This window comes from Doryrhamphus excisus, chromosome 6 (genome assembly GCF_030265055.1).
Source record: "Doryrhamphus excisus isolate RoL2022-K1 chromosome 6, RoL_Dexc_1.0, whole genome shotgun sequence".
In the NCBI taxonomy this organism is placed as follows: Eukaryota; Metazoa; Chordata; class Actinopteri; order Syngnathiformes; family Syngnathidae; genus Doryrhamphus; species Doryrhamphus excisus.
Genome location: NC_080471.1, coordinates 7,784,504 through 7,810,517, shown reverse-complemented (window position 1 = coordinate 7,810,517; position 26,014 = coordinate 7,784,504). Strand labels below are relative to the sequence as shown.

Genomic DNA, 26,014 nt, shown 5'->3' with positions numbered 1-26,014 from the left:
CATACAACCTGGCATAATGGCTTGAGCCAACCTTTGGATGGTTTAAGTAGCTGTTTTATCCATTTGGAGTAAAGTGAGTGAAGTGTTTTTGTAGTACATTCTTAAAAACACAGCAGTACTCTCTTTGACAAGGTTGATTTCTTTGTAGTCTGTTTTTGTGGAAGTGTCTCGGTTATATTGAGGACCAAAAAGTCAGCTGTGATAGGCTCCAGCTTCCACGTGACCCTAATGATGAGCAGCATAATAGAGATTTAATGGAAGAACTGCTGCTAATGCTAGCCGAACTTTTCGGTCTAGCCATCTTGGTTGATTCACCTTTGACCTCAGTCAGCATCCCGCCCTGTGAAGTCAGCACGTGAAGCAACCGGTGGGTCACGTGACCTGTTCTCGCTTTGTACGTGCGTGCGCGCGCGTGTCGTGTATTTCCGCATTGGATGAGAGGCGCTGACACGGTGGAGTGTTCTTCCAGTGCGTCTGCCTCCCTCGTCTCCACGGTGGCCGCAGACACAGTTTAGCTCGGCCGCCATGCTGACGCGGGTGAAATCGGCCGTGGCCACCATCATGGGAGGCGTGATGCCCGGCGGCGGCGGCGGCGATACCTCCGGTGCCTCGGATGTGCCGTCCAAATTTCCGTACAGCAGACCGGAGTTCCTGGGGCTGTCTCCGGACGAGGTGGAGTGCTCGGCGGATCACTCTGCCAGACCCATCGTCACCATGAAGGAGAGCAAGAGGCTTCCCTGGTCCACCGGATATGCAGAGTGAGTATCCATCTTTTTAAACCTCCATCATTTGTATTTAGCAGTGATTCTCTTAATGTGGGTCAGCATACACATGTAACAACATCTAATACAGGGGTCTCAAACACGCGGCCCGCGGGCCAAATGTGGCCCGCAGGACACTAGTTTGAGGCCCCCGCCTTGATATGAAAGTTTAATGTTAGTGCGGCCCGCGCATGTTTGATATGGATGCTGTATGGTATCATGTACCCAGAAAAAATTATTACGTTTGATTAATGTTCATGTTAAAGGTTAATAGTTATCCTCCCTATCCTTGTGGAAGTGGTATGTTTTTGGCTATTTAAGTTTAAAGGAAATAACTTAAGGCTACCGTTTAGGTCGCTAGCTCTTTAATTTGCGAGTTAGCATGTGTCTCAAGACCCTGCAGTTGCGCAATATGTTGTAAATAAAGAAAGTATAAATGTGACTATAGTCGTGTTTTGTCATGTCTACAGGGCTCTAATAATGCTTTGTTCATTTTAATCTGAAAAAAATAATTTGTCTACCCACCAACTATATGTGGTTTCTTAAGTTTTTATTATTTGCCGTTGTATTATTATTATTATATTTATTTATTTATTACTGATTGATTTTCTTTATTCTTGATTTGTTTATTTATTTTTCATCTTATTTTGTGCAGAAAAATAAAAATTAAGATATTTGAGAACAGTGGAATGTTTTATCAGAGCTTTTCTTGTAGAAAATCGGAACCCAAGCAAAGTTTATTCATTTTTCTGTTTTTAATAAATGCGTTTTTTTTTTTTTTTTTGGAAAACCTGATGCAGCCCAGTCTCGCCCAGATCCTAGCTCCAGTGGCCCCCAAGTAAATTGAGTTTGAGACCCCTGATCTAATACATCATAACGGTATAGCTAAATTTCTAAAATGCTTCACAAAGTTACATGTTCATGTTTGCATCATTCTGTAGGAAGAAGCAGATCTTATTTAACTGATACGTGATATCAGTTTTTCTTCCATATATCTTCTTAAATTGGAAGTTCCTTCCTCAATTTGTGCTGCAGTTTTACTCCCAAAGTTGCAATATTGATCATCAATATTGATCGTAGAGTACATAGTATTAGAACATACAGTGGAATAAGAGTACAATTTCAACAAAAAAAAAACTTGAGTTTAGTTTACCTAATGTGGTATCCGGGATCCCTTTATTGGTATCATATGACCAACATGTCGATGATGACTTGTTACATAATCCACATCTTCATCTGCGAGGCCAGAGGAGCAGGTTTGGAATGTTTGCTCTAGCAATGTTTGCTTGTGTCTTTGGTCGCCTGCAGCAGCATTTGAAATCCTGCTGGAACTCCTCAGGTCTTATCTTTACACGGGAACGTTGCACGGTGGATACAGTGTGAGTCCTCCAGGCCGTCCCCACATGACACGGCAGAGAGGCTCGTTTTTACGTAGGTCCCCTTGACTCCAAGTCTTATCTTCATGCTGGTGGAAGGGACTACTTCCTGGAGCTTCATTGTCTCAATAAGAAACAATAAAGTTGTGTTTCTTTACGGAAAAACACCCAGTGTTATGAGAATAAAGTTGGAATTTTTCCAAATACCGAATTGCTGTAATATTAGTTTTAACTTTACTGACACTTTTATCATAAAATTCATATCTTTTATTGATAAATGTACTGATGGAATTTTTACTCTTAAAATTGTTCTTGTAAACATCCGCCAATTTGACAAAAATAACTTTTTTGTGAGGGGCGGCATGGCGGTTGAGTGGTTAGCGCGCAGACCTCACAGGTAGGAGACCAGGGTTCAATTCCACCCTGTGTGGAGTTTGCATGTTCTGACCTATAAATGTAGTTATAATGTTGTATTCCCGTGTTAAACGATGCCAAAGTTTAAGATAATGAGGTTTGCGCATTTGGAAGTGAGCCCTGAAAGAAGTTTGGGATGGCTCAAAAGGCTCGGTTTCAGAAGGCGAGGCAATACTGTTCCTTTGTGATGTCACAGAGGAGCTCGCTTCCTTATAGTCATACGCTCTCTGCCCTTTGTTTTTGACATGAAATATCCGCCACAGTTCTCACTCTCTGGAACATGGTAGTCCCGCAAAACGTCCGGTTCCTGAGCTCCACCAGCCGTGCCTCTGACAAAGTGTATCCGACAATGAGTGCTCCTCCTCAGGCAGGAGCACTCAAATGAACAAAAATGAATGAACCTGTGGTTATGTCAGTTATCGCCATTGTTTAGGGTTACATAGAAACACTGTTGGCAGCACGGCGGGCGAGTGGTTAGCATGCAGACCTCACAGCTAGGAGACCATGGTTCAATTCCACCCTCGGGCATCTCTGTGTGGAGTTTGCATGTTCTCCCCGTGCATGCGTGAGTTTTCTCCGGGTACTCCGGTACCCTCCCACATTCCATTCTAGGTTAATTAGCGACTCCAAATTGTCCATAGATATGAATGTGAGTGTGAATGGTTGTTTGTCTATATGTGCCCTGTGATTGGCTGGCCACCAGTCCAGGGTGTACCCCGCCTCTCGCCCGAAAACAGCTGTGATAGGCTCCAGCACCCCCGCGACCCTCGTGAGGATAAGTGGTAGAAAATGAATGAATGAATTACCGCTGCTTCTATTTTTGCTGGGTTGTTTTTAAGGGGACCTATTGTGCTTTTTCCACTTTTCTGAACTAAAATGTTAGTTAGAATGTTATATTCTCATGTTAAACGATGCCAAAGTTTCAGCTAATGAGGTTTGCACATTTAGAAGTGAGCCCTGAAAGAAGTTTGGGATGACTCAAAACACTCAGTTTCAGAAGGCGTGGTAAAGCTGCCCCTTTGTGATGTCACAGAGGAGCACACTTCCTTATATGGGCGAGGATAAGCCAGATAAGCTCTCACCCAAGCTCTGCTTCTGTGTTGAATGGTTGTTTGTCTATATGTGCCCTGTAATTGGCTGGCGACCAGTCCAGGGTGTACCCCGCCTTTCGCCCCAAGACAGCTGGGATAGGCTCCAGCACCCCCGCGACCCTCGTGAGGAAAAAGCGGTAGAAAATGGATGAATGAATGAACTTTTTTGTGACACGAACATTCCTTCTCATTTGATTCATCTTATGTACGTAAGTCATCAACTGGGCTTGTTTACGCTTCACAGCTGCTAGTTTGACTCCGCTCTTAGTGTTCATGTTTACACACAGAACTGAGATGATTACATGCAAACGTGATTCCCAAAGACCGGATGCAGCTCTTCCTGTAGCTAATCTGTGAAGATTTTTTTTATCCCAAAACTGGAACAGAATTACATTTTCTTTATAATGATAAAAAAAACCATCCACCCACTCATATACATACGTATATCGTTGTCTTTGCTGTGTTGTTGGTTTTTTTTTACAGCACCACTAGCTGTGAAGGACTGAGCTGTATATTTAGTTTAGGCTTAAGTGGGACATGTGTGGCTTCAGGTCAGCCATCACTGAGCCATGTTGGGGATTTGTCAACAGCTGGCAAAGCAACAGGCTTCGTCATTGCGAAATCTCACTGGCAACACATTTGATCATGTGATGAGATCCGTGAGGAGATCCCTGCAATCCCAGCAATGATTTGGAGATTTGGAGATCAACATTCCGAATCAAACCTGTAATAAAGAGTCAGGGTGTCCAATGGATGACACAGGATTAATCAGATTAATCACGCAATTGTGCTCTACAGGAGGCTTTTTTCCTCGCTTGCCTGCTTGGAAGTCACTAAGTAGGCCAGGTTGTTGGTCCCGGCAGAGTCGGGACAAGCAGTTCTCGCTTCATGAGGACGATTTTGGCACACGGTTATCGCGAGTGTACGCTGTCATGTCCACTTATCACGATCCTTCTGAACGGATCACTGAGTATCTCGACATCCTTTATGCTCTGATGCACTTGTCATGTTTGCTAAAACGGTTAAAAGGAACTCTGGTGTGTTTGTGCTGCTCGTACACTTTGTTTGGTCAAGTATGAACCCCAGCGTCCGAACCCTGGTATGCACCAAGCAGGCGGACCCACAGGGAACTTCTGCTAGTGGCAATCAAGTACTGCACTCCATTTTACCTTGACTGCGTGAAGGCGCGATTAATCAACAATTAATTGAACTGATTCAGTGATTATTATTATTATTAGTCCTGTCGTGGTAAAAGGAGTTCAGAACATTAAAAAAAATAATTGAAATAAAAGTGATATATTTAACATTCTGATCAGTAATGACACAAAACAGACATTTCCTTAATTTACATTACATGACATTAACACTGCATGAAGTCATAATGGCAGGTCCAACAAGATTGAGTCCAAAAAAGTTCTCCTCTTATCCCGTGTGGAAGTGGTAAGTTTTTGGCTTCTTAAATCATTCAATATCAGCCATTTTTCAAAAGCTGTTCCTTTCAGTATTGGCCATTTTTGATGATTTTGACTGATTTAAGCCACACAAAATATTGTGTTGATGGGGTATATAGACATGGTATATACCAAAAGAAAGATTTGACTCTCATCTTTCATCAGAAAAAAAAAAAGAGTTTCTACTGTTTCTGTTCTATAGTAATCAGCAGTAGAACATAGGTAAGTTTCAGCAAAATATCAGTTCTTAACAAAAAAAAGGGAGCAACTTTCACTATGTAAAAATGTACCGGCCAATGTACACAATGTATTTTTAACCGTTAAAATTTTTACCGTTTAGTTCAGAGTTGAGGTTTTCCTGGTGTCTAGGGCAGGGGTCTCAAACACGCGGCCCGCGGGCCAAATGTGGCCCGCAGGACACTAGTTTGAGGCCCCCGCCTTGATATGAAAGTTTAATGTTAGTGCGGCCCGCGCAAGTTTGATATGGAAGCACTGAAAAAGTTTGTATATTTTTCTGTTTTTAATAAATGCGTTTTTTGTTTTTTTTTTAAAACCTGATGCGGCCCAGCCTTGCCCAGACCCTAGCTCCAGTGGCCCCCAGGTAAATTGAGTTTGAGACCCCTGGGCTTGGGATTATTGTGGCTGTTGTGAGAGATAATTTACACCTGCCTGTTGTTTTGGCGATCAAGTCTGGTGCTTGTGTGTCTCACTGAACAATTACATTATTGGCTAAGAGACACAAGACAAGACTGTAAACATTATTTTGAAGAAAAGTACAATGAAAAAATATGACTGGACAAACCGAGTCATATAATGATTCGGGGTGCCCGGTATCGTTAGATATCAGTGAAAAAGGACGATATTGTCATTGGCCGATACTTGCTTTAAGACACTGATCCCAGCCACGGACCAGCTCTGCCCCCACTGCAGCATTCAGAACAAGCCGTGTATGATAGAAGCTTTACACTTTGCAAAACATGCCTCAAAAATGTCGCTTTCGTGACGTGACGTGTGATGAGTGAGCGTTTGAAACGGCCGTTGTGCACACGGATATCACACAATCTCCTCTTGGAGCACAGAATGCTGCTGGAGCGACGCAAGCAGAGGTGGATAAACCTGCTTTTCATTCAGGTTTTCAGTCAATAATGTGAAGACTAGAAATAAATGCATTGTGAAATACAAAACTTGAGTTGTGGATAGTAACATTTTGATTATGTTCTGGTAAAACAAGCTTTGTTCGGCTTGAAATACGCTCTGAAAATAAATGTTATTTTGTTCTAATGTCTAAGATCAGTCGGGTTTATCAGGATAGTTCTGTAGGACCCATGTAGGGCGTGCACTGCTGCTACCACATCACTAGAGAAACTCACTTTTTTTTGAATATGTATGGAGTGTATAAAAATGTGTGAACGTCAATCTCTTGCAGAAAAAGGATGGAAGTTCATTGTGTCCGTGTCTCATGTCAAAGTTGAAGCACTGACAGGGTAATTAAGGCCACACCATCATCTCTGATGTGAAAGGAGGTAACTGGAGATGACAGGCCCGGGTGTCAGATACTGGAGTTGCTTCAGGGCCGGGCACGATACCACCACTGTTTTCGAAAAGACTCGAGTCGGTCTCAGATGTACACGCTGGAGGCAACCATCACTTATATCATGCCGTTGAAGATCACATTTGGTAGTTTTTGTCCGACAATTTTCATTTAAATCAGGGGTCTCAAACACGCGGCCTACACGCGGCTCTAATGCTGTATGGTATCATGTACCCAGAAAAAATTATTACGTTTGATTAATGTTCATGTTAAAGGTTAAATAACTGTTAATAGTTATCCTCCCTATCCGTGTGGATAGTAAGTTTTTGGCTATTTAAGTTTAAAGGAAATAACTTGAAGGCTACCGTTTAGGTCGCTAGCTCTCTAGTTTGCGAGTTAGCATGTGTCTCAAGACCCTGCAGTTGCGCAATATGTTGTAAATAAAAATAAGTATAAATGTGACTATAGTTGTGTTTTGTCATGTCTACAGGGCTCTAATAATGCTTTGTTCATTTTAATCTGAAAAAAATAATTTGTCTACCCACCAACTACGTGGTTTCTTAAGTTTTTATTATTTGCCGTTTTATTATTATTATTATATTTATTTATTTATTACTGATTGATTTTCTTTATTCTTGATTTGTTTATTTATTTTTCATCTTATTTTGTGCAGAAAAATAAAAAGTAAGATATTTGAGAACAGTGGAATGTTTTATCAGAGCTTTTACTGTAGAAAATTGGAACAGCATTTTAACAGCCTCTCTACCTTGATTTCTTCAGATGACACATTGTGCTTACAAGGATGTATGGACTTCCTGTCACATTTAAATGTGTTTTAACAGACTTGGGCCTTAGGATCATGTGACCTCTTTAACGTTTCAACTCACTTCCTCTGTCTCCTCAGGGTGATCAATGCAGGGAAGAGCACTTTGAATGAGGATCAGGCCTGCTGCGAGGTGCTCGTGGTCAAGAGAAGACTACCAGGAAGCTCCCCGGCGTCTAGCCGGGGCCTCGTGGCCCGCCGGAGGTCCTCGCTGCCGAACGGAGAAGGTCTGGGCCTCCAGGAGGACCTGGTACGTCGCCATGCATGCTTATCGCTGTGGGGAAGATTAGATAATAAGTTGAACAGCTGAAGAGAGCAAAGTTTGAGGACAAGTATTAGCTTGTTCGTATTTAGTTAGTCTAGTTAGTATTAACTAGACTTTAGTCTTGTACTAAAGCCTTGTAACAACATCTAGAATATGTCAACTCTTGCATTAGATTTTTGAAAATTCATACTAATAACTGGATGTGATGGATGTTGCTTGTTTCCAAGGTCAACGCCGATGACCTGACCTTCCACTACTGGGCGCTGTTCGACGGTCACGCCGGTTGCGGCGCGGCCGTGGTGGCGTCACGCCTTCTCCATCACCACATCGCTCGGCACCTTCAGGAGGTCATGAACATCCTGTGCACGCCCGACCTCCAGCCCCCAACCTGCCTGAGCGAGGAGCTCACCCAGCACAACCTCGCCTCGGCGTCGCAGCGGGCCCTAACCAGGGCTGTCTCTCTACGAGGGGCGGCGGGTGCTCCGGCCTCACCCAATGCCCCGCCCGTTCGCTTCTTCGCTGAGAAGAAAGTGTCGCAAGAGAGCCTGGTGGTTGGCGCCATTGAGAATGCATTCAAGGACATGGTAATCATAAAATGTATTTTAAATACATGGAGGGTTGTATACTTTATGTAGGATCAGCATATATAAATGGATGACGTGAATGGAAATAGGCACTGCTGACAAGGCCACTTGCACCTCCTCATCTTGGCCACCAGGTGGCAGCATTTAATCAGCTATGAAGGCCACTGACGGGGGTGAAACCATTCATTCATTCATTCATTCATTTTCTACCGCTTTTTCCTCACGAGGGTCGCAGGGGTGCTGGAGCCTATCCCAGCTGTCTTTGGGCGAGAGGTGGGGTACACCCTGGACTGGTGGCCAGCCAATCACAGGGCACATATAGACAAACAACCATTCACACTCACATTCATACCTATGGACAATTTGGAGTGGCCAATTAACCTAGCATGTTTTTGGAATGTGGGAGGAAACCGGAGTACCCGGAGAAAACCCACGCATGCACGGGGAGAACAGCTGTCTCAGCAGTCCCCCAGCTTTGAGGTCTGCACGCTAACCACTTGTGCACCGTGCCGCCCGTGAAACAATTCATTATCGATAATCAACAGTATGCATCATTGGGATGTGGCTAGCGGTATCTTTTTGCTATTCTAAGATCTTCTATATGGCAGGAGTGCTCTGCTTTAAGGATCTAGTGCCAAAAAAGACAAGTCATAGATCTTGGATACGGCAGACGTGATCTGCAATTTATTTCCAAGGATGAAGTGCTAAAAGTGTGTGTCAAAGATCCTTCCTGTTACAGGACCGCTTAAATGAGTTTTTTAAAGTACTGATTTTAAAAACACCAGCCAAAGATCATTTCAATGGCAGTAGCATTAACCTGTTTTTAAAGACCTACTCTAAAGTCAAAGATCCTCTATATGACAAGAGCGCTTAGGTATTTTTAAGCACTACAAAACAAAACAAAAAGTCAGAGATCCTCCATATGACAGGACCCTGCAGTATTACAAACATTTGTAATAAAATCCTCTATATGACAAGTACACAAATATTTTAGGAACCTACTGCAAAAAAATAGAAAGAGGGTCCATTTGACAGGAGCAAGCAGGTTTAAGGATCTGACTGACTTAAGTGTATTTGATGCATGGAAGTACTGCACAAGGTTACTGTAGTATCACACACAGCATGTGGTATAGTACAGTGTGACGGCAATGGAGGAGGAGTGGATGTTTATGCAGATGTTTCCATTATTAAAGAGTTTGCCTGCAGGGGGCGGAGGATGCGGCCAGGATAAATATGTATGGCTGGATATGGATTCATAATTCATACGCAACGTGAAGGACACGTTCACACAAACTCACCAGGCTCCAGCAACGTGAGCAGCTTCACTTCCACTCTGGTTTTTGATGATTCGAAAATAATGAATGAACAGGTTAACACGGAGTCGTTGTGTTGCTCACGGCACCGAGCTTAAACACACGGAATGGTTTTACTGCTCCGTGATGGACTCATTATGAAGTTATGATGATCTTTGTTGGCGTTTACCATGTAGATGAGCCAGCTACATTGACCCATGATTGATTGATAGATGGCAGATGATTTGTAAGATTGTTGAAGTTAAAATACGTCACACATTTTAACTAAGTAGTTAGTGATCAGTATTGAGTGCTCCGCCACTCAATAACGTGCAATGGGCCAACATGGTAACCACTCGTCCACCATGCGGCCCTTCAATAAAATTCATTCATTCATTTTCCACCACTTTTCCTCACGAGGGTCGCGGGGGTGCTGGAGCCCATCCCAACTGTCTTCGGGCGAGAGGCGGGGTACACCCTGGACTGGTGGCCAGCCAATCACAGGGCACATATAGACAAACAACCATTCACACTCACATTCATACCTATGGACAATTTGGAGTGGCTAATTAACCTAGCATGTTTTTGGAATGTGGGAGGAAACAGGAGTACCCGGAGAAAACCCACACGGAGAACATGCAAACTCCACACAGAGATGGCCGAGGGTGGAATTGAACCCTGGTCTCCTTGCTGTGAGGTCTGCACGCTAACCACTCAAACGCTGTGCCACCCCCTTCAATAATTATTATTGGGGAAACCAAAAACATGCTAGGTTAATTGGCCACTCCAAATTGTCCATAAGTATGAATGTGAGTATATGTGCCCTGTGATTGGCTGGCAATCAGTAATTATTATTATTTAATTATTTATTTTTTTTTATATTTATGATCGATCATCATTTCAACAAACATTAGATGAAATGACTGAAGTATCAAAACTATCGTTATTTCAATATGAGAATCAAGTTTAGAGTATCGGAGGAATTGATATTTCAGTATTGATCACTGCTGTTTACATGGCGCTACGGTCATTTTTAATCCAAAACAGCAGCGTAGTTGATGATGTCATGTCTTTGTGTGTCTAGGATGTCCAAATAGAGAAGGAGAGGGCCGTCTACAACATCTCAGGAGGCTGCACAGCTCTGGTGGTTGTCTGCGTACTTGGTAAAATCTACGTGGGCAATGCCGGCGACAGCAGGTGAGGCCCAAGATGCACGACTTTGAATTTACAAATAACCTCAAAGCCTTTTGCTCACCTTTTCCCGCTTAGAGCTGTCATTATCCGCGGAGGGGAGGTCATCCCAATGTCAAGAGAGTTCACACCGGAGTCAGAGAGGCAGCGACTGCAGTTCCTGGTAGGATGAACACGCCTCCTCGTCTCCCGTGTAGCACAGCTGTCACTTATGACCTTCTCCTCCTCCTCCCTGCTGTGTCTCCGCAAACCACCAACCAACCGCATCGTGATCACGTGTCCACCATAAGGCGTACATGCAGCCTCACTTGCTAGGAAACGAGTTCACGCATCTGGAGTTCCCTAGAAGAGTGCAGAAGAAAGAGGTGGGGAAGAGGATGCTGTACCGTGACTTCACCATGTCGGGATGGTGGGTTGATGCTTGCCTGTTCACTGTGAATGGAAGAAAATGGAGTTGGGAAGAGGACAATATGAGGCCAATATGTGCTTTTATGTCTCCATAAGTGTCCAGTAAGGCTAGAAAAACTTATTATTTTAGGTAGTATTTTTGCTGATCTTTAAAAAGTGTTCCAAAACTTTTTTCTTACATTAGCTTTGGAAATTTCATTTTCAGAATATTTTGACCGTGTTCCCGTAATATTAAAATTTTATGTTGATCCCGCCCAAAGTCAGCTGGGATAGGCTCCAGCATAAGCAGTATAGAAAATGGATGTACTAAAATGTTGTTGCCCATAATACAGTATGTTCGATCATCACGTTTTTTTTTTAAGTTTTGCCTTTTTCTGATAAAATTGCCGCTGCTGGAGGCACGGCGGACGAGTGGTTAGCGCGCAGACCTCACAGCTAGGAGACCCGAGTTCAATTCCACCCTCAACCCAGTTTGCATGTTCTCCCCGTGCATGCGTGGGTTTTCTCCTGGTACTCCGGTTTCCTCCCACATTCCAAAAACATGCTAGGTTAATTGGCCACTCCAAATTGTCCATAGGTATGAATGTGAGTGTGAATGGTTGTTTGTCTATATGTGCCCTGTGATTGGCTGGCCACCAGTCCAGGGTGTACCCCGCCTCTTGCCCGAAAACAGCTGGGATAGGCTCCAGCACCTCGTGAGGATAAGTGGTAGAAAATGAATGAATGAATGAATTACCGCTGCTTAATTTTTGCTGGGTTGTTTTTAAGGGAACCTATAATGCTTTTTCCACTTTTCTGAACTAAAATTGCAGTTAGAATGTTATATTCTCATGTTAAACGATGCCAAAGTTTCAGATAATGAGGTTTGCACATTTAGAAGTGAGCCCTGAAAAAAGTTTGGGATGACTCAAAACAGAAGGCGTGGTAAAGCTGCGCCTTTGTGATGTCACAGAGGAGCACACTTCCTTATATGGGCGAGGATAAGCCAGATAAGCTCTCACCCAAGCTCTGCTTCTGTGTTTCGTTGATAGCAATGACTCGCAAAAAGTGTATCTTTGGATGTTTACAATTCCTAAAGACGCCACCATGAGATACAAGTGGTTGGAGTTCCTGATTCCCTACCAGCAAAAGAAATGCATTTTAATTTGTCAACAGCATTTCACACCGGACTGTGTTGTGAACATGGGCCAGTATGCAGCTGGACTAGCCAACAAATTTGCTGAAACCCTGCGCCTTTCCAACGTTACTCGGTCGTGTGGAAGAGTCAGAAGAGCAAGCAGTAAATAACAATTTCTCAGTGTCCTAACTGTGTTTATAAGTCAAAAGCAGTTGTCTGTGTAGCATTATAGCATACAGGGAGCAGGGTTGCTAATAGCCATTTCACACCACAATCAGTGGCTCTACTCGAGTTTTTTTAAACACTGTAGTCCCGCCAAAAACCATGAAAATCTAACGTTAAAATGCTAAGATACTTACCGTTACATACCGCGAGACGTCTTGAAGTAACCTCTTTTCTTGAGAAACTTTGGACTGTCCAGTCTCTACTTCCGGATCGGATTCGGGTAAAAAAAAAAATATGGCTGTATGTTAGAAGCGGACATTTAAGAATATATATCGCCGTTATTATCAACTCCTATAAAGTTGGGTTTGCAGCTAGCGGCATAAACCGGAAGTCCGTCTAGGCACTCGGGAGTGTGACTAACCACAGCAGAATGGGCGTGCCTGGAGGCTGGTGGAATACATTAAAAGAGACAGTTTCCGCAGGGAGCACGAAATCCAAAGAAATACAGCTTAATAGGTGCAGATTCCGGAAGAACTAGAAATCTTTGTATGCTGGTTATCGTGTGTAGCACCTCTAGTCCACAACTCAATACAAAGGCCCCCAAAAAATTGCATCATAGGTCCCCTTTAAATGATATTCTTAAGGCCGTAAATGGTCCCCGTTCCACACTTTAGACATGCATGCGTGTAATGATTGATGGGTCGTGTGGGCATGGTGATGATGGCATCACTCATTGTTAGACATGTACAGTGGCACTGGAGCATCTCTCCATATTCCTCCAGTAGTCTACCTTGCACAGTGTACTTTTCTGCACTGCCTGCTAGAAAACACATTTATTTTTTTTTAATGTGGCGTTTGCAGGGCGTACAAAACCATCCAAGATGACGATCTGAAGTTTCCCCTCATTTACGGCGAAGGCAAGAAAGTAAGTCATTTTATATTCTCAAGTGTTATCAGTATGTTCATTGCAGTGCACTTAAAGTACATTAAAGTAAAAAGGAAGATGCCACGGGAAAGCGAGCAGGAAGGTGAACCCTAGTGTTAAATATTTCGAAAACTACCAGTTCATACAAAATTGTCATGGCTGTAGGCAGCCGCCTATTTTTTTTTTTTTATGAACTCCATAAGTATATTTTCTTCACTACTTCTGACTGCACGGATGCATTCTCATTTTAGGCTCGCGTGCTAGCAACCATCGGCGTTACAAGAGGTTTTGGTGACCACAGCCTTAAAGTCCACGACTCCAACATCCTCATCAAGCCTTTCCTCTCCTGCTGTCCTGAGGTTAGCGTTTCCAAGCACATCCATCTATGCTTCTTCTCATTACCTGCATTTCCTGACAGGTCCAAGTGTACCCGCTGGCACAGCACCAACACGGCACAGACGACGTCCTGGTTCTCGGGACTGACGGTCTGTGGGACGTCCTCTCCAACCAGGAAGTGGCCGAGGTGGTCGTTTGCTTCCTGGCCAACTGCGACCCCGACGACCCACACAGGCGAGTTAAAACATCACTGTTGTAAATAATGTTAGTTATTGAAATAGTACTTTGTGTCACTTCAGGTACACCATGGCCGCCCAGGAGCTGGTCATGAGTGCTCGCGGCGTGCTCAGGGATCGAGGCTGGAGGATGTCCAGCGATAGATTGGGCTCCGGAGACGACATATCGGTCTACGTTATCCCGCTTGTGCACGGAAACGCGCTCAACTAAAACACAATCTTTCTCATCCATTTCTCCCGTGCAGGTTTATATGAAGCCATATTGTACTTGGACTCTGCACAATATTTCCCAATGTGAACTTGTAAATATATGCTTTTCATATACAGTGAAGAAAATAAGTATTTGAACACCCTGCTATTTTGCTATTTCTCCCACTTAGAAATCATGGAGGGGTCTGAAATTTTCATCGTAGGTGCATGTCCACTGTGAGAGAGATAAACTAAAAAGAAAAATCCAGAAATCACAATGCATGATTTTTTAACAATTTATTTGTGTGATACAGCTGCAAATAAGTATTTGAACACCTGAGAAAATGAATGTTAATATTTGGTACAGTAGCCTTTGTTTGCTATTACAGAGGTCAAACGTTTCCTGTAGTTTTTCACCAGGTTTGCACACACTGCAGGAGGGATCTTGGCCCACTCCTCCACACAGATCTTCTCTAGATCAGTCAGGTTTCTGGGCTGTCGCTGAGAAACACGGAGTTTGAGCTCCCTCCAAAGATTTTCGATTGGGTTCAGGTCTGGAGACTGGCTGGGCCATGCTAGAACCTTGATATGCTTCTTACGGAGCCACTCCTTGGTTTTCCTGGCTGTGTGCTTCGGGTCGTTGTCGTGTTGGAAGACCCAGCCACGACCCATCTTCAATGCTCTGACAGAGGGAAGGAGGTTGTTCCCCAAAATCTCACAATACACGGCCCCAGTCATCCTCTCTTTAATGCAGTGCACTCGTCCTGTCCCATGTGCAGAAAAACACCCCCAAAGCATGATGCTACCACCCCCATGCTTCACAGTAGGGATGGTGTTCTTCGGATTGTACTCTTCATTCTTCTTCCTCCAAACACGCTTATTGGAATTATGACCAAAAAGTTCTATTTTGGTCTCATCTGACCATAAAACTTTCTCCCATGACTCCTCTGTATCATCCAAATGGTCATATGCAAACTTAAGACGGGCCTTGACATGTGCTGGTTTAAGCAGGGGAACCTTTCGTGCCATGCATGATTTCACATCATGACGTCTTAGTGTATTACCTACAGTAACCTTGGAAACGGTGGTCCCAGCTCTTTTCAGGTCATTGACCAAGTCCTGTCGTGTAGTTCTGGGCTGATTCCTCACCTTTCTTAGAATCATTGAGACCCCACGAGGTGATATCTTGCATGGGGCTCCACTCCGATTGAGATTGACCGTCATGTTTAGCTTCTTCCATTTTCTAATGATAGCTCCAACAGTGGACCTTTTTTCACCAAGCTGCTTGGTAATTGCTCCGTAGCCCTTTCCAGCCTTGTGGAGGTGTACAATTTTGTCTCTGGTGTCTTTGGACAGCTCTTTGGTCTTCGCCATGTTACAAGTTAAAGTCTTACTGATTGTATGGGGTGGACAGGTGTCTTTATGCAGCTAACGACCTCAAACAGGTGCATCTGATTCAGGATGATACATGGAGTGCAGGTGGACTTCTAATGGGCAGACTAACAGGTCTTTCAGGGTCAGAATTCTAGATGATACACAGGTGTTCAAATACTTATTTGCAGCTGTATCACACAAATAAATTGTTAAAAAATCATGCATTGTGATTTCTGGATTTTTCTTTTTAGTTTATCTCTCTCACAGTGGACATGCACCTACGATGAAAATTTCAGACCCCTCCATGATTTCTAAGTGGGAGAAATAGCAAAATAGCAGGGTGTTCAAATACTTATTTTCTTCACTGTATGTATGTTTAAAACATTTTACAGTGTAACCAACATTGATGTCACTGTTCAAAAGTCATTCCTCGTCGTCTTGGTGTAATTTCAAAGTCTGGCTACTATGGCAAAGTGGTCCCGTTGTGTACTGGTTCTGAAATCTACTTTTGTATCTCATGTTTACCTTTTTTATTATTTAAGAATGAAAGGGCCAGCCAGCCACCACGTAATTGTTCCTTTCTGTAAATGAGAATTTTGTACATCTTAAGATGTCCTTTGTGTGGTGGAAGGATTTCCTACCAGAATTAAACTTTTCACTAAAATTGTGCTGAGTCACATCATACTGAGAGCGGTTTTTAATACTTTGGCCCTCATGTGGCCAAATAAGGTAACACCATAGCAGTAAACATTACTACACAGAATTACTGAGTTGGTGTGTGTGTGTGTTTACCTAATAAAGCGCTCACACTCCCACTGGGAAAGGTGGTCATTGAGACCAGGTCCTCTGCAGGAGCTGGAAGGCCATCTGGTTCCCCACACGCCGCCGCAGCACCGTCCTCCGGTCACTGCAGCGCCGCTCTGGCACGACGCACGTCTTTCCATGTCATCACTCTTCATCCCAACTTTGAGGAGGGACATTTTGGCCAAAGAAATGCCAGGATGAGCTCATTCTCACACTTTCAAGATTGGATGACGGTTACGATGACATACTCATTCCTGTGGGTGGCCTGTTGTTTGAGGTCTGATCGTTCACTCGCTGTCAAAATACTGCATAACCTTGACATTTTAAATATTGAATTTGATTCTGTATTACATAGCAGTGAGAAAAAATATCAATTGTGCGAATGTTGAGATATCAAAGATGTACAACTTTTGTTTTCAAGGTCGAATAATTATTTTTAAGGGCGTGGGGGCGGGCTCACTGGACAATAACGGAGAAAAATGACATCTAAAATATGAGTTTATTTGACACAGTATGATTAGTGCGAATATGTGCAGTCGTTTTTAAGTCAGGCGAGGACTGCACAGCAACAGTGTTCCTTTTCACACAGCGAGCGGCACCGTTAAGATGAACAGCAAAATCACAAAGTCACGAAGCGATGATTGCTTCCAACACAACAGCGCGGAAAAAGCAAGTGTTTTGGGGTCAACATCACTGTGGAATACCCACTCACACTCCCATACCACGTTGTGCCGTTTAGGCACAACATGGTATTAAAAAAAACAAACGAAAGAACTGCCGTCACGCAGCCACATCATGTGCATGAGTGGAATGTGCAGAGCGTTATCAGCACAGATGCAAGTGGGCAGAAAGTGCGGACCGCCAGTCACAGAACACTGGTGAGTGTCAACTCATACATATTTCTTATCTTGTGAAGGTCAAAGGCACCATCCAAAATGAAGTTACCTTCGGTTCCAGAAATGGGCCTTCTCCAAAAAATGTTCTGTTTGCATTTTGAAAGGCAGCCCTGGGGAAAAAAACATTACATTAGCATCACTGTGCATAAAAAATCTGTAGTTATATGGGGAGTAAATGGGACCAAATTGGCCCAGAGGGTAAAGAGTGTCCTACATATATGCAAATGTCATATTCTATACACTAGAATACACTCTATGCAATAGAATGATGACATTTAAAAACAACAAGTCAGTTTAAAATTGACCCGTTTATCGTACATTATTTAGATCAGGGAGATTGATCTGTAAAGCATTTTTATTTTTGGATCCAGTGATTGGATTAGCCGGCGACCAGTGCAGGGTATACCCCGCCTCTTGCCCAAAGTCAGCTGGGATAGGCTCCAGCATACCCCATTACCTATAGTGAGGATAAGCGGCACAGAAAATTAATGGATGGTTATTTTTGGAGCAATTGGGGGTATTTAAAAAAAAAAAAAAACACGTTTTACCCTTAGGTCCCAAAGCGGCCCCTGACAGGGGGGTGCAAAACTGCCCACCTTCACGAACACTGTGACAAGTGAGTGGTTACAGTCCAAATCGACGCCGAGGACAAAATAGTGTACGCACAAATGCTTGTGTTAAGCAGAATGTACACTTTGGTGTACCCCGAGGTGCATCATGGGTTAAGACAGTGGCCCATCCCATTTCATTATCCATTCTAAGACCCCCCGCCCCAATTGCCTAGCCTGACTGGCCTGCTATACTAATGTGCCGTGGAGTCGCCAGATGCTGTCGGGCTGCAGAAGAGAGCATTTCAAAACGCATGCCCTCCATCAACAACCCACTGGCTTGACCTCAGTGAGGACACCGCCGACGCCAGCAGCGCCTGCAGAAGAGAGGAGCGGATCATGTGGTCTGCAACTCAAGCGAGGCAAATGCCATCCAGATTTAGCATACTAATCCGATTATTACGGCAACAGCTGTACACATTTGCTGTATTGCATCTAGCTACAGCACAATATGGATGAAAGGACACGGAGGAGGGCCGTGAAGGCAGCATTGTGGGGTACCTTTGTGGGCAGCACAAGCCACGTCACTCGTCTCCACATAGCAACAGCACCGTTGACCTACATGCTGCCATTCTGCCACGCTACACACACACACACACACAGCAAGGCGTGCTGCATAAATTACACACTAAGGTCATGAATCACTCTCCACCATTTTAGAAGCACATTTTAACCGTCAAAAAAAATAACGAACAAGGAAGTAGCTTTCCCCACGGTTCGTGAACTACTTTATTTAACGAAATACTGAAAACAGGGCAACAAGTCTTTTACGATTAGAATTTACGGTTACAATCAACAAACATGGTCGAGAGCCGTCTTAAAAAAGAGAATATTGTGTTTTGTAACTTCTATTTTACCTGAAGATAGCGTCAAAAGACGGAAGGACACAGGCTTGTTCCCGGGGATGGCTAGCAGCAGCGAGAGGCACCTAGCACTAGCAAGGCAGTAGCTTGCGCAGTCATCTCCATAGCGGGCACAGTCACAACCCAAACAACAGCACAAACTACTACCTCAGCCAGTACACGGCCGACAACAAAAAAGTCATGAAGATGTGTCGTCAAAGTCAACCAGAAAGAAAAAAGAGCGACGTTTTTTTTTTGTTTTTTTTTTTTCATGGCGTAGCCTTCCGCTAGTCGATTGGTCTTCCGTTGGTGTGGTAGTGTGGCTTGGCGCTCGTGCTCTGACTTGAAATAAAGAGCGAAGCCCCGCCTACTCGGGAGTTGCTCCACCCCGCCCCTCTGTGTCCACCTCATATAACCCACGCTGGGGGCGTTCAAGTACACTACTGTACTGTTTTTGTTTGAGCTGTAAAAACTGACCAATATATCAACAATAAAAAAGAATGCGCACATTTGGTCCCCTCAAGCGGCATTGAGGATTAATTATTTTACATTGTCTATCACTTCGCACACATTTTAGCAATTGCAACATGTTAGAGATGCACAATATATGTTTGTCAAACCTGCAACTTCATGCTTCTCAAGAGAAATATGGTAATTATTACCAACAAGTTTTTTCTATCTCCTTTAAAATTTAGATTTAACTGCCGTCTGTACACACCTTGAGGTAAATACTTTGAACAAATTTGGATTTGATCAACTGTACCTTATGTTTCTTATGTATTTGTTGGAAAGTGAATGTTTGTTTACCAGCGAGCTCAGGGGAAGTTACGACAGGCAGGAGCAAAATCTTGCCTCATTGGTGCGTTTTTTATAACAGTATCGTTCGTCTGAGCTATTTTTAAAGATATCGGATTTATCAGTATGATGTCATAATTCCTGACCAGTCCAGGGTGTACCTCGCCTCTCACCTGAAGACAGATGGGATAGGCTCCAGTATACCCCCCTGACCCAAGTGAGGATAAATGGTATAGAAAATGGATGGATGTCATAATTCCCACATATCAGTCCAATAATTCTCATGCACCCATAATACATGTATTACGAGTGATTAATTCAACTGCGTTTCAGGAGGCTAGTCTGAAAGCTGTTTCCCTCAAATAAAAAAAAACCCTCATGAAAAGCAATTGAATACGTGACAACTGTCATGCACACACGCACAGCGACGCCCACAGACTGTAGAACTGTCCCATTTATTGACTACATCCTTCACAAGATGGCCGGCTAGTGATGTCATGGAATGTTGCAGCTCAGATTTGTTTGCTTGCATAAAATCGTCACTGTTGAAAATGTTGCAAAAAAACCGAAGTGTTCATATTGAGACCCATAAGGCCTCGTTGTTTTCTTGTTGTCCCTCCTAAATACATCAACTCACGCTGTACATTGACTTTTTGAAACATTGCGGTCAGTCAGATGAGAATGGGGGGAAAGAGGAGGAAAGGCGAGGTGCAGCCAATGATGCATGTAAAAATGAGGAATCATCTGCTTTGGCCTGAGGGGGTGCTCTTGAATCTCAGGTCACTTTGGGTGTCCTCATGGATGGAGCTCACGTGGAGTTCATGTGTGTGCACTTTTAAAGCACATGGATCAAGAAGACACATTCAAGATTTCTTCATCATTAAAAAAAAAAAAAAAAAAAAAGTCAGGAGTCTCCATTTTGGACCACCCTGGTGATGGGGGGCTGCATGAAGTCTTTAAAGGGCCCCAGGGCCTCCTTCAGGGCCGAGCTGACCTCCGATGAGGAGCAGGTAATGCACTCCACCAGGGTGGGGTACAAGGCGATCACCTGAGCCCACGTGTTGTCGTCCACTGCCGAACAAAGGAGGGGCAGATTAATTGCGACGGCAAAGGCAATCTCGCTGAAATGATTCCCACGGGCACATGGAAATGAGTTTCGCTCCCTAATACAAACATCCTGAAGGGCACATCCAGGACGCAATTTTAATAATGTCTCACTTCAATCTTCAGCGGCAGCGGAAAGAAACGATTTCTCCTAATTGACCTTGTTGGGCACAAATAGTTGTCAAGAGGGGGAGACGTTTAACAGTTTTGATACTCACCGTTTTCTGGCTGGGTCTTTTTCAGCGAGTCCATCAATGTACTGATAGCTTTCAGGACAAAGATGATCTCTGTCACTTGTTGCCTTAAGAGGACGAAAAAGAAAAAAAACAACAAGACACAGCTTATCCGTTAGTCATTGGAAATGGTGTCATTCAGAACGTCATTAACATTTTAGTGGAACTAACACCTGCACTTCCATGTACTTCCACAGTGTACTTTTTTGCAACTCATTGTGAAATACTCTTAAATGAACAGGACCCCTCAACATAAACCTGTAAACTTTGTATCAAAACATTTATTCCTCCATTCGCCCCATTTTTCAGATGAAATAATTCACTATGAGAAAACACGCATCCAACACCTTGTCCCGCCTGGCGTCGGGGAGAAGGCTCTGCAGAATCCGCTGTAGAACAACCAGGTTTAGAGACAGCTACTTCCCCCTGGCCATCAGACTGCTCAATGCCAAATAAGCCCCTCTACCTGCCCACACGCACAACCAAAACTTTAAATTATTGTTATTTATTCTAAATTATTTGTACAAATTACTATTTATGTTGTACATTGTTGTTCATATTTGATGTCATCTATTTATTCTCCACGTTATTATTTATTATTTATTATTACATGGGATCCAGGCAATGACATTTTGTTGGCAATTTCACTGCTGTGTACTATTGTGCAATGACAATAAAGAAAGTCTATGTCTATGTCTCTATGTCTTTTTTAGTTGCTATCAACATGTCTGCTCCTTCCTTACAGTAGCAGTCTGCAACTGTCGGAGCAGGCGCTTGCTTTGCATCGTCAGCAGTAAGTTCGAGCCTGAACTTTGGCATCCGACAAAGCTGCCCTTTGTCACCAATTCTCTTAATTTTCATGGACAGAATTTCTAGGCGCAGCCAAGGTGTCAAGGGAGTCCGGTTCAGGAGCCTTAGGATGTCATCTGTGCTATTTGCGGACGATGTGGAGTATCTCGAGTCTGTTGTTCACGAGTGAGGGAAGGTAGGAGCGTGAGGTTGATAGGCGGATCGGCGCAGCGTCTGTAGTAATGCGGTCGCTGTACCGTTTTGGTAGAGCTGAGACGGAAGGTCAATCTATATCCCACCCTCACATCTGGTCATGAACTTTGGGTCATGACTGAAAGAACGAGATCGCGGATACAAGCGTCTGAAAGGCCCAGGGCAGACCTAGGACACGCTGGAGGGATTATGTCTCACAGCTGCCCTGGAAACGCTTTGGTGTCCTCCCAGAAGTCTGGGCTTCCCTACTGAGAATGCTGTCTCTGCGACCAAGACCCGGATAAGTGGAAGATAATGGAATGTATCTTTTTAAATATTAACAGGGTTGTACATACCTCGGCAGGGGGCACCGCCCACTCAGCCGCTCATCCTCCACGTAGCGCTGGAGGACGTCCTGCGACCTCTTAAGGAGCACGGAGAGCGCCATGCGTGAGATGTAGCCCTCCTGCGGCGTGGAAGCCTTGTTGCTGAAAGAAAACTGCAGCAGCGTCTCAAAGCACACCTTGGAGAAGCCCTCCCGCATCCGTACGTCGATCTCAGCTTCTGTTTATTGTCAAGCAGTGGTTCAAGTAGCATTAGTGGTACGCCTAGATCCAGCTCAGGGTAACCATACTATGAAATAATTGTACAGGTAACATGGCATGTCACCTGTGAAAGAAGGCGACTGTGAGTGGATGCTGCCTTTGTTGAGCATGGCCATGATCTGACCAACAAAGTCTTTGGGGATGAAATTGGCAAATGGTAAAATCTCTGTGCTGATCAGCTGGACCACCTAAGATATGAAAAACACAACAAAGCTGACAAACTTGATTTAAAAAAACAAACAAACAACGTAATACTGCTTTTATTGTTTATTTACCTCAACGTCAATGGCTTCATTCTTCTGAAATTCCTGAATGGACAAATTGTCTGGAGGCGAACTATAAACAACACAAACAGGAAATAGAAATTAGTCTCTGGTGTAATAGGGAGCCAGGCAACAACATTTCAAATGTTGGCAATTTCACTGCTGTGTTTTTGTGCAAGACAATAAAGCAGGGCTCTCAAACTCAATTTAGTTGGGGGTCACTGGAGCTAGGGTCTGGGCGAGACTGGGCGCATCAGGTTTTCCAAAAAAAAAAACAAAAAACGCTTTTATTAAAAACAGAAAAATTAATAAACTTTGCTTCGGTTTCGATTTTCTACAAGAAAAGCTCTGATAAAACATTCCACTGTTCTCAAATATCTTACTTTTTATTTTTCTACACAAAATAAGATGAAAAATAAATAAACAAATCAAGAATAAAGAAAATCAATCAATCAGTAATGAATAAATTAATAATAATAATATTAATAATAAAACAGCAAATAATAAAAACTTAAGAAACTACATATAGTTGGTGGGTAGACAAATTATTTTTTTCAGATTAAAATGAACAAAGCATTATTAGAGCCCTGTAGACATGACAAAACACGACTACAGTCACATTTATACTCTTTTTATTTACAACATATTTCGCAACTGCAGGGTCTTGTGACACATGCTAACTCGCAAACTAGAGAGCTAGCGACCTAAACGGTAGCCTTCAAGTTATTTCCTTTAAACTTAAATAGCCAAAAACTTACCACTTCCACACGGATAGGGAGGATAACTATTAACAGTTATTTAACGTTTAACATGAACATTAATCAAACGTAATAATTTTTTCTGGGTACATGATACCATACAGCATCCATATCAAACTTGGCAGGCCGCACTAACATTAAACTTTCATATCAAAGCGGGGGCCTCAAACTAGTGTCCTGCGGGCCACATTTGGCCCGTGGGCCGCGTGTTTGAGACCCCTGCAATAAAGGAAGTCTATCTATCTAAATATACTCATATCATTGCGGTTATGTTGCACAATAAACTGTACCATGAACCGTTGTCATTAAAATCGCATAGCATGTAGCCTCAAATCTCATCCAGAAAATGATCCGCCACAGCAAAGTGGACACTGAGCTAAGGCTTAGCAACAACCTGTTGGAAAGCGTACCTTTTGGTAAAGAGATAGTCTTCAAAGGCGTTGGCCAGCTCGGGCCACATGGTGTCAAACTTCCCAGAGGAGGAGTGCTGTCGGGCCACTGGCAGCCCGATGGACAGGACCTTCAGCAGGGATGAGACGGCCAGCTTCCACGTACTCTCCGACGGACACGCGTACTTCAGACCCAGCGGCATTCTCAGTGTCTGGAGAAGTTGTGGGAATTAATTCATGCTAACATTGACAACATTGACAACTTGAAAAACTGCTCACTGAAGGAACGTGTGCAGTAGGTGGCATTCAATATATGCGGCAAAAGTGGATTTTGTGGAATTCAACATAATTTTCCACAAAATATGGCTGCACTTTTAAATGTATTTTTTGTGATAACCATAAAAACTGCAACATAGACAACTAAGACCTTATTACTATTATTGCAGTAATAGTTAATAAAGATGTTAGTTATTGTGTAACGGTGTCATGAGACATCCGATTGGCTCCAAGAAAACAAGACAAAAAGGAGATTTTAACAGTAATTTATACAGATCGAACGATGAAAAAATATGACTGGACAATCAGCATTTTTTACTTAATCGAATCACCGTGTTATGAAATGTTTATTGTCAGACAAATTGATGCTCAAAGATATTATTTTGAGAACATATAAACCACTGTGATGATAATATACAGTATAACAACACAAATAAATGTCCATCCATTTTCTAGTGTAGCGGGGGTACGCTGGAGCCTATCCCAGCTGACTTTTTGCAAGAGGCGGGGTACACCTTGGACGAGTCGCCAGTCAATCACAGGGACATACACATAAACAACCATTCACGCTCACATTCATGCCTATGGACAATTTAAGAGCTCGTAGTTAACCTAAAAGGCATGTTTTTGTGGGAGTACCCTGAGGAAACCTCAGCGAGGAGAACATGTAAAACGCCACACGGGTTCAAACCAAGGTCACCTGATTTGCTGCTTGTTTTTTGTTTTTTTGCGAGAGGGTGACAGAGAAGTGATTATGCAACTCCACAATAGAAGAGAGCATGTTTGGTGTGGTTTTAAGCTGAAAAAACAGCCAAAAGGTGGCAGAAGTGCACACACACATATTCAGTTGCAATATGTGAAAATTGTGTTCTAAAATTGTTATATTAAAAAAAAATATATTTTTTTTTTCATTTCTATTTTTTGATGTTTATGTTGTGGCATCATTGTTTAGACCAGGGGTCAGCAACCCGCGGCTCCAGAGCCGCATGTGGCTCTCCAGCCTCTTTGTTGCGGCTCCCTTTGCAATGCTTGAATATTTTTTAGCACCCGTGTGGTGAAAATGCACGTCTTTGTTATGAGTTTACAAAAATCCAACTTTGTGTGAGACCATGAATGCATCCTGACTGAGTTCTGACTGGTGACTGAATGAGCAGACAGGATGCTATCCAGTTCTCTCTGACAGGTTAACATGAAGGGAAATGAGTAATACTTTGAGTTATTTGAGTTATTAATTATTATTAATGAGTTATTTGACGATTCTAAAAAATAAATTAGAGCTCATTTAAAAACAAAAGTTTATCTCCAGTACTAGCAAGAGTACTCCAACTCGTCTTTTTTTTCCCCTCCAATGTTGTTTTAAACATACAACGTTTTGCGGCTCCAGGCTATTTTTCTTTAGTGGGCAAGTGGGTGAAATGGCTCTTTTCATAGTAAAGGTTGCCGACCCCTGGTTTAGACATTTTGGTTGAATATATATTATATATATATGGCAAAATTTGTGTTAAAGCTGAAGTTATGCTTGAAATTTATCTTTTCAGAAAAATAATTTTTTCTCCCTTTTTTGTTGAGAACTGATATTTAGCTGAAATTTATCTATTAGGGCTGGGCAATATGGACCAATATTCATATCCCAATACAATCGATATACGATATATATCTTGATTTTTTTTTTCCATAAACAGAATTTAGACAAATGTCAAAGCCAAATATGTTTTATTAAAATGTAAACAATCTTGTAGAAAAATAGCCACCGAAATAAAATAGTATATTGGGCTCCAATTTCGACACTCTTAAAAATCTGCGGGCTGCGCTTCGCCTGCACCAAGAATAGACCAAGTGCAGGCTGGCGAGCTTTCAGCGCACCTTAGGAGCGCTTTTGTCACAAAACTGTCACTGCACCAAGCTGAAAATGTGGACTGCTTCCCTGATGT

At 43.0% G+C, this 26,014-nt stretch overlaps 2 protein-coding genes across 4 annotated transcripts in view; one reads left to right on the top strand and one right to left on the bottom strand.

Moving 5' to 3' along the window:
* Positions 1-206: 206 nt before the first annotated feature.
* On the top strand, positions 207-16,193 carry ppm1h (protein phosphatase, Mg2+/Mn2+ dependent, 1H). 2 transcript variants are annotated; one of them, XR_009130200.1, is made up of 11 exons: positions 207-758; positions 7,529-7,697; positions 7,940-8,296; positions 10,673-10,785; positions 10,858-10,942; positions 11,070-11,188; positions 13,331-13,394; positions 13,646-13,753; positions 13,813-13,964; positions 14,012-14,290; positions 15,899-16,193. XR_009130200.1 is itself a non-coding variant. In XM_058076278.1 (10 exons), exons 1-10 carry the CDS (start codon positions 526-528, stop codon positions 14,175-14,177), a joined length of 1,548 nt encoding a protein of 515 aa, XP_057932261.1. In that variant the 5' UTR covers positions 220-525; the 3' UTR covers positions 14,178-15,797. The 2 variants fall into 2 exon arrangements, 1 of the variants encoding a protein (XP_057932261.1); XM_058076278.1 differs by lacking the exon at positions 15,899-16,193 and having other exon boundaries at positions 220-758; positions 14,030-15,797.
* A 3,717-nt stretch (positions 16,194-19,910) lies between these two features.
* Positions 19,911-26,014, bottom strand: part of mon2 (MON2 homolog, regulator of endosome-to-Golgi trafficking) — a 43,908-nt gene continuing 37,804 nt past the window's right edge. For both annotated transcript variants that reach the window (XM_058076273.1, XM_058076274.1), the window contains 6 exons: positions 23,829-24,019; positions 22,673-22,733; positions 22,462-22,585; positions 22,149-22,356; positions 20,797-20,879; positions 19,911-20,545 (listed from right to left, as the gene is read on the bottom strand). In XM_058076273.1, coding sequence (XP_057932256.1) covers positions 20,379-20,545; positions 20,797-20,879; positions 22,149-22,356; positions 22,462-22,585; positions 22,673-22,733; positions 23,829-24,019 — 834 coding nt within the window. In that variant the 3' untranslated portion in view covers positions 19,911-20,378. The remainder of the gene's footprint in view (positions 20,546-20,796; positions 20,880-22,148; positions 22,357-22,461; positions 22,586-22,672; positions 22,734-23,828; positions 24,020-26,014) is intronic.

Excerpts from the sequence above, each read along its gene's own strand:
- ppm1h (XM_058076278.1), top strand. The coding sequence starts at position 526 with ATGCTGACGCGGGTGAAATCGGCCGTGGCCACCATCATGGGAGGCGTG. Across the intron at positions 7,698-7,939 it reads TGGGCCTCCAGGAGGACCTG|GTCAACGCCGATGACCTGAC; the intron begins GTACGTCGCCAT and ends CTTGTTTCCAAG. Across the intron at positions 11,189-13,330 it reads GACTTCACCATGTCGGGATG|GGCGTACAAAACCATCCAAG; the intron begins GTGGGTTGATGC and ends TGGCGTTTGCAG.